Source organism: Akebia trifoliata, chromosome 15 (genome assembly GCF_017979445.1).
Source record: "Akebia trifoliata isolate Shusen 1 chromosome 15, ASM1797944v1, whole genome shotgun sequence".
Taxonomy (NCBI): domain Eukaryota; kingdom Viridiplantae; phylum Streptophyta; class Magnoliopsida; order Ranunculales; family Lardizabalaceae; genus Akebia; species Akebia trifoliata.
The window spans coordinates 25,465,416-25,477,572 of NC_141389.1; the positions used below are offsets into that span (position 1 = coordinate 25,465,416).

Sequence of the window (12,157 nt, forward strand, 5' to 3'; positions counted from 1 at the left end):
GAGAGAGACAGAGAGAGAGAGAGACTCGTGGAGGCTTCCCGTCTGTGATGCGTGGAAGCATAAGTGGCAGAAAATGGCGAAGTTAGTGATGGAAGTTCTCCAAATGGCGGATCGAATCTCTAAAATCCTTAATTTCTTCAGAAATCTCATTGTTCTTGTTATTCATCGATCTCGAATCAGATTGAGTTAGATTCTGAGGTACAAGAGTTTACTTGTGAGTCTCAAAGCTAAAAGTCTACATTGTTTGATTTTATGATCTTTTTCTGTTTTTCAGTTTGTTTCTGTGATTTGTTGGTGAATTCTTATGTTCGATCACTTGTTTGAATCAGATAAAACTTTTCTTTCTCGAAACTTTAATGGAAATTGAAACTGATCTGTAATTCTTAGTTCGTAATTGTTCTTCGTTATTGAGAACTAATTGTAATTTTAATTACTTTCTGCTAATGATTTGCGTGTAAAGATTTCAACAGTTTCTCTGAATCTTTAATTGAAATAGAAGCTGATCTGTTTTTCTTAGTTCGTAGCAGTTCTTCATTGTAGTTTCTTGGTTACTGAGTTCTGACTGTAATTTTTTAATTAATTTTTGTTTGTGGTTTGCATGTTAGAGATTTCAACAGTTTCATCGGAAATGGCTGAAGTTCCTAAATTGTTGTATTTAGTCGTCGTGGACAATGGAGAGAAGAGAGAAGGTAAAAAGATTGAGTCTTTCCGTTACACACGACCGGTGTTGCAGAGCACTCTACAACTCATGGGATGCAAAGCACGACATGCGTTCAAGGTAATATCCAACGAGTCTAATTCAGTCAGTATTTCAAGTCAGATTCTACAGTTTTTATCAAAATAGTTATTAAATCAAATTATTCTGTTAGAATTTGTTTTTATGTTTTAGTTAGGAGCATAGTAACCAAGTTCAGATTCGGTGGTTATTTGGCAGGGCTCAATTCGGTTATTGGGAAAGTTTTGTTAAAAAAAAATCGGCAAATTTTTGGAAAATATACAAATGATGTTTTTGGGTTTTTACCAAGACCCATCATCTTCACCTAACAATCCTCTCTTTCTTTTCCATATATGAATATTGGAGAAAATAAAATTTTGAGGGTAGAGGGTAAAAAAAGTTACCATTTTTCAGTGATTAATCAATAAATCACTGCTAATCCCTTATTTGGAGAATTTAATGAAATTTTGGAGAATTTTCTGACTATTTTTACAAGCTTTATTTAGTGAGCCAGAGGTGTCAGTTTTTCCTTTATTGTAATCCACATTTTTTTATATATCTGCATGAAGTACCACAGTTTTAGATCTAATATCCCTCTTTTGTCAAATAATTTTCTTTGAATTTCCTCAAATTCTTTTACTATCCTCTTCCAGCAAAAATAAGTCTGACTAACTAATTTTAGTAAAATTATTTTGAAATATTGAACAAATGGAAGAAAATCAAACTTTTTAAATATTCTTTAGGGTAATTTTTTTTAACATCCTCTTCCAGCAAAAATAAGTCTGGGTAACTAATTTTTGCAAATATAAGCAGGAAGTACTTCTCTGTGTGTTGTTTGGGTATAACTAATTTTAGTTTTGTGTCTTCTATATTTAGATTTGTTTTTAACATCTTCTAAGGTTTTCCCTCATTTTGGGCATGGAACTTGTGGTCTTGACTCCAAGTCTCAACCCTTATCCACGTTGGGTACATGTCATCTTAATATGATATTAAACTGAAATTGGTAAGATTGTTCGTAATAAATCCATCATCTACTTCAATTATCATGTGAAATTATCCCACTTGATAAGCAAGCTGGTCAAAGCTGGTGTGGTGACTATTTCGATCAGACACCCCTCGAGATGTGTGTTATCAATCGATGGTACCTTTACTTGTTTTTCTGATCAATTCAGGTCACTCTTCTAGTTGCTCTGATTCATTATTCATCGTTTGAGCAAGACACCAATATGATCCCTACCAAACAATTTCCGACAATCAAGTTAGTTGCAGAGAATTTAAGAGAGCATTTAAGTGGAAAGAACAAAATCCACTTACCATATTTTTCAGAGTCGTGCTGGGGTGACACAGGATTTACTGTGATTCTCACAATTCTGACGTGGAGATGCATACATAACCGTAGATGGTTTTTACTTGTATCGTGAGGAAACACATCTATGGTTCTGTGCACATCCCACGTCAGACTTGTGAGAATTGCACCCTGTGTCATTCCAGCATTTTCCTATTTTTCATCCAAGTCGTGCTGGGGTGACACAGGATTTACTGTGATTCTCACAATTCTGACGTGAACATGCATACATAACCGTAGATGGTTTTTACTCATATCACGAGGAAACACATCTATGATTATGTGCACATCCCACGTCAGACGTGTGAGAATCGCAGTAAATACCCTGTGTCATTCCAGCATTTTCCCATTCATAGGAAAAAAGAAGGACAAATGTAATCATGAAGCACTTATAGCATGTGATTCACCTGTGAAATCATTTAAAGAAACGATTGCTTATCTGACGTAGATTATTTTTTAATGTTTTTGATGCATGTCAGTTCTTTTCATCAGTTAATAGATAGAAGACTCCTGATGTGGCTTAGTTTGCATGAGGTGGTGCTGGACCTCTATCTTATTTAGTAGATTTTAAATAATTTGAGGTGTGTGGTAGAGTCAATTATATTTGTAAATTGTGTATATAGTTTCCCGAAGTGTCATAATTTTGTAACTATCAGTCATTGCATTTAATTATGATTCTCGGTACATGATTTTTACCGAGATGTATGTAGAAATTTTTATCCCTTTGATCAAGTAAAATTAACATGAATTAAGTGTTTTTTGCCAAGCATAATTGTGTAGTTAATTTTGTTAATACCCCGGTATTATTCTTATTATCGATTATTGTCTTGGTCAGATTAGCCAAAGGGTTTTTGAAGCAATGCGAAGAGAATGCTCAGGTGATGCTTTGCATCCTGCGGGGATGGAAATTTCAAAATTGGATGTTTCCAGAGTTAACTTTGAGAAAGAAAATGGTCTTTTCATAGGTGGTTCTGTGGGTAAGGAAGAGGTTGACAACCATTTGGTCCTGGACGAAAATGAGAGAAGTAACAGCAAAACATTTGAGTTGTATAAACGACGCACAACTGTTGTTGTTAGAAGAGAGGTGTTCTTGGATGTTGTTTATAATGCTCTCTCAGAATATAAGTATGTAGGTCCCAATCAGAGGGCTGACTTGGTTTTAGCTTGCAGGTATAGCATCTCATTTTTTCCTAAGATGTTTGGGACTTTATGTTCGTTAATCGATTCTTTACTTAGTACTCCATCTATAATTTAGAAATAGTCTTCTTTAGTTTTTTTTAATATTATAAAAACTTCTCTATCTTGTCTCTGTTGGATCATTGTATGTTTGAATTTGACATTTTATCTGTTACAAAGTTTTGTTTATCAGTTTATGCATCATGCCCAATAAAATTGCAGGAAAACCAATTGAAGCCATGTAAATTGTAGGGAGAATCACCAAAAATAGTTCAAGTAACTCGTGTAAACTTGATAGAGAGGCTACTGAGAGTTCAATGAAATAAGATTATCTTCTATTTCAAGAATGACTTCTGGTTTTACCTTGAGAGTATTTATTTTTCAGGGTATCTACAAAATGTATGGGCTGGGCTAGTTTGTATGGCATGAGCACTAACACAAGTATTAGCATCACAGATTGACTGAAACCTTTTTCTTATGTATTCTTGTGCTAAGCTGTTCTTAGTTATTTTTGGTTATATTCTATTGATTTACTCTTTCTTTGAGTTTGAGACACTATCAAATTTGACATGTTGTAGACCTGACAATGAGGGCAATTTTTTTTTTCTTGATTTGCAAAGCTTTCTTTGGTACTATCTTACTAACCTTTATGAACAATCATAGACGTGAAGATGATGCTCTGTTTTTTTTACGTTCTTCTTTTCGACTAAGCTATGTTTCTACATGTATTTTCATCTTAATTATTATTGCTCATTATTTTGAATTCACTTTACCAATAAAAGTCAAGGATAAAAATCTAGAATTAAATTTAACAGGGTTATCCCCATTCAGGATGATCCAAGAATGCTTACATCCCTTTCGGAGGAACATTTTCCAGCTGACCATTTTTCATACTGGATCTTGACATGTTTAAGGAAATCATGTATAAATGTATTAGCCCGGCTAAAGCTGTATTTGTTTTATCCAATAGAGGATGCCTGCCTTTTGAGAGACTAGGCACTCTCTTGTCTTTTCCTTTGGCAAAGTCATTGATATTTTGGGTTGCTTAGAAATTTACCGAACATCATGCCTAGGTTTTAGGAAGGCTGCTCTTCTGTTCATCCCTTGAAGAATCGAAATGCTTGAGGTCCATGTGGTAGACCTTCCAATTACCTAAATGTCCCTGTGAATTTATCATAGTTATAGCTACACAATGACCCTATCATTTAGAAAACTTTTTTCGAGTGGTGGAATGATGCCGTTCATTAAGACATGCGAAAGTGGTATGCTTGTATTTTAAATTGGTTGTTAGGAAATAGTTTTCAGTGTTTCAGCTTTAAAGTACATATGCTTTTATTTTATATTTTTTTAAGATCATTTTAGATAGTGTAAAGAGGGGTGGCAATAAGCTTTAAGATTATTCTTTGGTTGATGAGAGCTCTTTATTTATGCTTTCCACTGATAATAGCTACAAGTCATTTACGTGCGAATATCTTTTCATGTTACGCGATCCTTGAGTATTTGCGTGATGTGCATTGAACTTCTATTGCTACGGTTATAACTATGTTCCTTGTTACTAATATGTTCTTTTAACATCTGAAATTGACTTCACTTCCAGCTCTGCCTTCCTGTGCTTTCTTTCCTCTAATTCCATTTTCTTGTTTTAGAATTCGAGAAAGGAAGGAATCCGTGACTGTGCTTCTATGTGGCACAAGTGGGTGTGGCAAGTCTACTTTGTCCGCATTGCTGGTATCTCCATTCTCTTTCTTTACAGAAGAATTCTTGTTTTTACTTCGTTATCATTTTTTCAGTTGGTTCAAATTAGCACATTTCTGATTTGTTGATATAAACGTGTGTGCAAGGCACACATTTATTCTCCTGTTCCAGCAACAATATCCCATTCTTATTTAATGTGTGATGTATAATTGAAATTTGCATTACTTCCTTGCAGAATTTATAACCATTTGAAGTTCTTTAGTATTTTTTTCCTAATTTATAACCATTGGCTAGGGATATTAGCTGGTTGAATTGTTGAGTTGGGTCAGCCCTGAGATTGACCATGTGTAAACCAAACCAACCTAAATTCACTTGGTTTCTATTGGAGATCTAAACCATCCCTGATGGTAACTGATTCAGTTTGGGGCTTTGGACTACTGGATTTGACCCAACCCATTGGCACCCAGGCACAGCAATGAGTCAGATTCGGCATGAGTTTTCTTTTTAATCATCTGAAACTGACATGAACCAGACACATTAATTTGTACTGGTTTGGTAAGCCCAACCAAACCAGGTTGGCCTTCACATTGCCATGCCTGTTCTTTTCTATGTTCACTTGTACTAGGTGCTTTAGTTTTTTTTATTTTTATTTTTATAACCGGATATCCCTGTAGACAATGGACTGGGCTCGTATCTGGGCTTTGCCCAGTCCATAGACCATGGTCTTGTCCAAGGACTAGTCCCGAGGCACGTGCAACGCTCACACATCACACGCACCAAGTAAGTGAGGGTGCACCCTCACGGGTGGCCCCTGAGGAATTAATGCTCATACTGGGTATCAAACTCACGACCTATGGGAATTAATGCTCATACTTCTATATACATGTTTTTCGTTGGATTATTTAACGATTATATTTAGAGTGCAATTGTACCTCAACTTTAGAGAGCTGCTATCAGCACCCCAAATCTTACTAATAACACCCCAATTTCTTAAATTATTTATCACACCCTAATTAGAGATTGAAACACACTATTCAAACAGTACAAAAGCTTGGTTCAAGTTATTACCTCAACATTACAAAGCATTATAACACATCCAAACAACTTGAACAGTTGCAATCAGGATTAGGCTCATATAAAATCATAAATCCAACAAATAGATATCTAGACAAAAAGGGAAAGAGAGAGTTTCTATTGGCACCCCAAATTTTACTTATTCTCAACCATTGACTAATTGGGGTGTCAAAAGAAGCTCTCCAAATTTAAGGCATTGTATTTGATTCATCTTGCAATTTTTTATTGCCTACTAGTTTGAGAATTGAGCCTAGACATATTCTCTTACAGGGTAGTAGGTTGGGCATTACTACTGTGATTTCTACTGATTCAATCCGTCATATGATGAGGAGCTTTGTGGATGAAAAACAAAACCCTCTACTCTGGTCTTCCACTTATCATGCAGGGGAATTCTTGGATCCTGTTGCGGTTGCAGAAGCGAAGGCTAAAAGGAAAGCTAAAAAACTTGCACGCATTTCTCACTCACTCCATACGGAAGAAGATTCTAATGGAACCTCAAATAGAAGAACCGATACAAAACCGTCAGATGCTACCGAATTGATTGGTGCAAAACAGATGGCAATTGAAGGATTTAAGGCACAAAGTGAGATGGTCATCGACAGTCTTGATCGGTTGATCACTGCATGGGAATTGCGGAAAGAATCTGTAGTGGTTGAAGGTGTTCACTTAAGCCTCAACTTTGTGGTGAGTAAATTTTACCAAGAATGTTTTTCTCTTATTCTTTTATGGGCTATGAATAGAAGGGCTGGTTCTTCTCTCACCCTTTAAATTGATGATATTGCCTGTTGCATGGGAGATCTTCTAGGTGGAACATCTGTTAAATGGTGGAACTCTTTTATGAGCACCTCATGTCTTTTAGTTTGTCAATAGATGATAACTAACAACTATATTACTTGGAGATAAATATTTATTAAACTGAATCTCAAAAAAAAAAAAAGAAGACTAGAGCTGCTATTGGCACCCCAAATTTTAGTTATAACACCCCAAAAATAAAACCCACCACTCAAACATTACATTACTTTGGTTCAAGTTATTATTTCAATATTACAAAGTGTTGTAACACATTGAAACAACTTCAATAGTTGCTTACAATTAGGATTCGGCCCATACAAAATTCAAAATCTAACAGTTAAAAATCTAAAAAAAATAAATAGAGAGAGTTTCTATTGGCACCGCAACTTTTACTTATCCTCAACCATTGACTTTTTTATTTTAATTGCAGTGTAATAAGTGAAATTTGGGGTGCCAATGGCATCTCTCAAAAGGATTTGACAACACCAAATGGAATGCTCAGTTTTGTGAACAAGCCTAAAAAATTTGAAACTTTCTTGACATACCCTGTAAGAGATGCCTTATTTTTATTTGAATAATGATTTTTTTGACTCCCCCCTCTGACATTCTCCCCCATACTCTCTTGATGTGGCATGTGCTAGAATCATATATTTTTTCCTTGGGATACACAACTGCACATATTTATGTGGATGTGCAGTTGTGTATCCTGATGAAAATCTATGGTTCTAGCACATGCCGCGTCAGGAGAGTATGTCAGAGGGGGGGTCAGAAAATCACGACTCTTTTTATTTTTATTTTCATTAATGCTACCACAACTTTAAATCTCTCTTTTAAACTGAATTTCCAGATGGGTTTAATGAAGAAACATCCCTCAATCATTCCATTCATGATTTACATCACGAATGAGGAGAAACACTTGGAACGATTTGCAGTTCGTGCAAAGTATATGACACTTGATCCCGCAAAGAACAAATATGTCAAGTACATCCGCAACATCAGAACAATCCAAGATTACCTCTGCAACCAGGCTGATAAACATTTGGTCCCTAAAATAAACAACACCAATGTCGACAGGAGTGTGGCAGCTATACATGCTACAGTATTCAGCTGCCTACGCAGACGTGAGACAGGAGAACAACTGTACGATCCTACAAGAAACACAGTTCCATTGATAGATGAAGAATACAGAAACCAATGTGCTGCTAACTCCTTGAGCTCCAAGGGGATGTTTCAACTAATCCAGAGAAAAGGGTCTTTAAAGCATTTGATGGCTCTTCTCAAGACTGATGGTTCCGTGGCGAAGGCTTGGCCCGTTGAGTCGGATGATAATGGGAACCCAATTTTGAGCCATGGGTGTCAGAGGAGCATAGGGAGTCCAGTTTATGGTCCTGTGCAGATTGGAAAGGCAGAGCCGGTTAATCTTCAGTTTGGTAATTTTGGGATCAGTGCTTTTCCTAGTGATACTGGTGGCACAAGTCACACTGGAAGCATTGATGAGTCAAGAACCGATTGGACTGAGAATGGTAGTAGTAGATATTACTCTTCCTGCTGCAGCTCACCAAGGATGTCTGATGGACCCGCCAAGGAGGTATATTCCTCACATCTGTATTTGAAGATTTCTACAATCTTATTGATGATTGAAATGTAATTGGATTGGCTTCACTTTGTTAGAGCCACTCCTTACATATAAAAGTGTGTTGGGACATTAATTGGGTTGAGCCTGACACCATCATGGTTTCAAAACTTGGTTTGACGTCTTGTCTCAGCCATGGACGAGACTGAGTTGTCTCGGATGAAGATAAAGCATTTAATTCCATTTACAATGATTTATTCATATAAATTTATATGAAAATAATTATGAATATATTTATAAAATAAGGAGATTAGAAGATGTTTAGTCATAAAATAAATATGTAAATTCTTAAAATAATTATTTTAATGTAAAAAATCCTGGTTGACTCGGCCAAGATTTTCAAAACATCGTCCGAGTCATCTCATTTATATTGCGAGATGGTGTGAAATCTCAGAAGCTGTGTAAATCCGTCTTGTTTCTCAACCATACTGAGATGACTCTTCTTGGACAAGATTTAAAACCATGGACACCATTGACCATGAATCAGCAAGTAATGGAATCACTGAAACAGGCCACAACATTTGTCAGCAACTACTCATCTTTCCTTGCCCCACTATTCTTTAGTAGGTTTTATTATTATTAGCAATAAATGTAAACATACTCAATCACATAATATTCTTAACCAACATTTAAAATCCTGTTCTGAAGCAATGTTCCAGTCAGGAGAAAAACCAAAACAGTATCGACTGAAACATTCAATGTTTGAGTCATTATTTCATTCCAATATAGGATGAAGCTGGAATGTTCTGCCAAAATATTCCAAAACGGCATTAAACTCTAAACCTTGCTCTTTAAATATTGTTTTCTGGTTTGGTTTAACAATTTCTTTTACTTACAGCTCAAAGAGGAACTAACGATTTTTGGGAGTGACGAAGAGGCTGATGATCCACCTGAAATGGATAGTGAGGATGATCTCAGTGATTTTGGCGAAAAGCAAATCCATGAGGAGGTAAAAATGAGTGTCAAGTTGCTTCTTCAGTCATGTTAGATATTTGTATCTGTTTGCACTGCAATGTCCAAATGAAAATGTGATACTTGTGAAATATTAGGCTCTTATACGGTAGATTCTAATCTCACTACCTAAACAAACAAGCAACAACAAAGCCTTATCCCAAAGATTTGGGGTCAGCTACTAATCTGACTACCTGATATGGATATTTTCATATTATTTTGAGAAGTAGTTGTATTAGCTCGAGGCAGCTTGGGCCCAAAGAGCATGGTTTCTCCATTGTCTCGTCATGGTTAACTGTAATGGACAGTGGATGGAGTTTCCAAGAATGATCAAAGAAGCCTTTGTTTTTGACTCTTCTTGATACTTACCTTCTCATTTCATCTACAGATGGAGGGTTCATTAGATGAGGAGTCAACAAAGTCGGATGAAGAGTATGACGATCTAGCAATGCAGGATGGGCAAGAGGACGGTTACTCATCGGATGATGAGGGGGAATCCGAGATGAAGCCGGTGCCAGGTAACATCAGGTTGAGGAAACTTCCCCTCGGCATTCCTTCCATGGGGAAGGATGGGTTGCTTAGTGGACCCATCCTTTATGGATCACCTCACAGGTAGCACAACTGTTATCCTCTTGAGGTTGTTTTTGTAGATCTTTCAGTTGTGACCTTTGAGGCAATTCAAGTAGGCACTGTCTTCTTTATTTGTTTCTTGTGTACAAGTATGCTTTAACAAAGTGATTGTAATATTTATTTATTTTTTTTTTTGGGGTGGGGTGTGTGTTCAAAGAGTTAACATTAACTCTTACAAGGAGTAAACTCTCTAAGATGTAGAGAGAGCGAGATCTATTTGTAAATGTTTACGGAACTGTCCAACATGGATAACACAAGTTGGGTTAGTAATTGGGGAGAGTTTGGTAGTGTTTGGGAGTAAGATTCCCGCTTTTGAAACTCTCATAATCCTTTTGGACTGCTATAATTGTTTGGCTAAGTGTTTAACTTTTATACAAAAGCCAAAAATAGGTTGGAATGATGGAAATAGCTTGTGGAGACAAGTTATCGAAGTATGGTGGCCTCGGAGTTAGGAGGCTTAGGACAATGAATTTGGCATTGAGAGGAAAATGACTTTGGAAGTTTGGGACTGATGGAAATAGCCTGTGGAGACAAGTTATAGAAGGAAAGTATGGCTAAATAGCCTGTGGAGACAAGTTATAGAAGGAAAGTATGGCTCTAGACGGACGGTGGGAAAGCGGGTTAGCTAGACATCTCCATGGATGTGAGATGTGGAAAGGCATCATGAAGACCATACCATCATTCAAACTGAGAATCAAGTTCAAAGTAGGTCAAGGTAACTGAGTAAGATTTTAGAAAAATATTTGGTGCGGAAACTGGTCACTTATCGAGGTATTTCCGAAGTTGTATTCCATATCCTCAAAAAAATGGTGTCCAATCGCATCATTCTGATGATCCATAGACGGAGAATGGGCATGGGATTTTGAGTTTCAGAGAGGCCTCGATAATTTGGAACTTGAAGAAGTTGGTAGAGTAGTGGATGGAACTTCGCGTTTCGAATTATGTACGGGAAGGGAAGATGAGAGAGTGTAGATGGCAAGTAAGGATGGAATGTTTTCGGTGTGTTCCTTTTACCATTCCTTGTGTAATAATGGAGATATTTTCTTTTTTCATGCTTTAATTTGGAGTCCAAGAGTACCAAGTAAAGTTGCTTTCTTCACATGGACGGCATCCTTCAGAAGGATTCAAATGGTGGATTTTTTTTATGTAACGTGGTTTGTGCGGGGCGAGTTGTTGTGTGCTATGTATGGATAATGGAGAATCATCGGATCGTCTTCTTCTTCACTGTAAGTTTGCGCATGGTATATGGGTTCATTTTTTGAATTTGTATGTAGTTATAACCTGCCTACCTCAAACACTAAAGGAACTCGTTATTTGTTGGTCGTCAATTGGTTACTTATTTGGTGGCGCGAAGAGACTGTCGTGGAGTATTACACCATTTGCAATCTATTGGGGGGTGTGGTTTGAGAGAAATAGGCGTATCTTTGAGGGAAAACAAAAAGATTGTAGAGATACAATTATATCCATTGTGGGTCTGATCTTTTTTTTTTGTCCAAAGTCTTTACGGAGTTTAGGGGAATTTTTTTCAAGAATTTTATTTTCAATTGGGATGAGATTTGTTGTATTCCTTGTGAGTAGTTCCTTGATGTAAGGTCTTGCTAGGTTGGTCATCTCGACTGACCTAGTTCTGTTTTATGAATGAATTGTTATTTATCAAAAAAAAAAAAGTTTGGAATCAGAAGTGACTTGAATTTGCTTTTTTGATTCTGATGCTTGTCGAATGAATGAGTTAAAAGGTAGGTCTTTGGGCAGATCATTAAGGGCATCCTAGAAAGCAAAGTTATGTACTTAAAACACTTCAGAAAGTTTTAATTCTCTAATTCTTTATAACTACCATTTTTTGAGTTACAATTCTACAAATGAGGTGAGAGAGAACTTCCCAATGTGTTCTAAAATTATGCTTATGACTGCAAAACTATTGCATTTGGTGCTTTTTATATAGAGCAACTTCTCTTGAAGGTGCCAACTTAACTAAGTTGGTAAAGATTGAGTAGTGTTGATCCCACTACCAAGGTTCCAATCATTGTTGATCCTACCTTCACATCTGCTGATCCTCAACGACAATAATAATAATAATAATAAACTTTTCAGTATTTTGATAAGAACTTATAAAACTCATAGTATTTGCTTGTAAAGCATTTAGAGC

The 12,157-nt window shown here is 36.4% G+C and overlaps 1 protein-coding gene across 2 annotated transcripts; it reads left to right on the forward strand.

Annotated features, from left to right (window-relative positions):
* The first annotated feature begins 15 nt into the window (after window positions 1-15).
* On the forward strand, window positions 16-10,135 carry LOC147384795 (P-loop NTPase domain-containing protein LPA1 homolog 1-like). Of its 2 annotated transcripts, XM_086426756.1 has the most exons (8): window positions 16-198; window positions 606-778; window positions 2,896-3,230; window positions 4,883-4,964; window positions 6,276-6,689; window positions 7,645-8,385; window positions 9,269-9,379; window positions 9,770-10,135. In XM_086426756.1, the coding sequence occupies exons 2-8, from the start codon at window positions 629-631 to the stop codon at window positions 9,995-9,997; spliced, it is 2,061 nt and encodes a 686-aa protein (XP_086282882.1). In that variant the 5' UTR covers window positions 16-198; window positions 606-628; the 3' UTR covers window positions 9,998-10,135. The 2 variants fall into 2 exon arrangements, with proteins under 2 accessions (XP_086282882.1, XP_086282881.1); XM_086426755.1 differs by lacking the exon at window positions 16-198 and having other exon boundaries at window positions 210-778.
* The last annotated feature ends 2,022 nt before the right edge of the window (window positions 10,136-12,157 follow it).

Excerpts from the sequence above, each read along its gene's own strand:
- LOC147384795 (XM_086426755.1), top strand. The coding sequence starts at position 599 with ATGTTAGAGATTTCAACAGTTTCATCGGAAATGGCTGAAGTTCCTAAA. Across the intron at positions 779-2,895 it reads AAGCACGACATGCGTTCAAG|ATTAGCCAAAGGGTTTTTGA; the intron begins GTAATATCCAAC and ends TGTCTTGGTCAG. Across the intron at positions 3,231-4,882 it reads GACTTGGTTTTAGCTTGCAG|AATTCGAGAAAGGAAGGAAT; the intron begins GTATAGCATCTC and ends TTCTTGTTTTAG.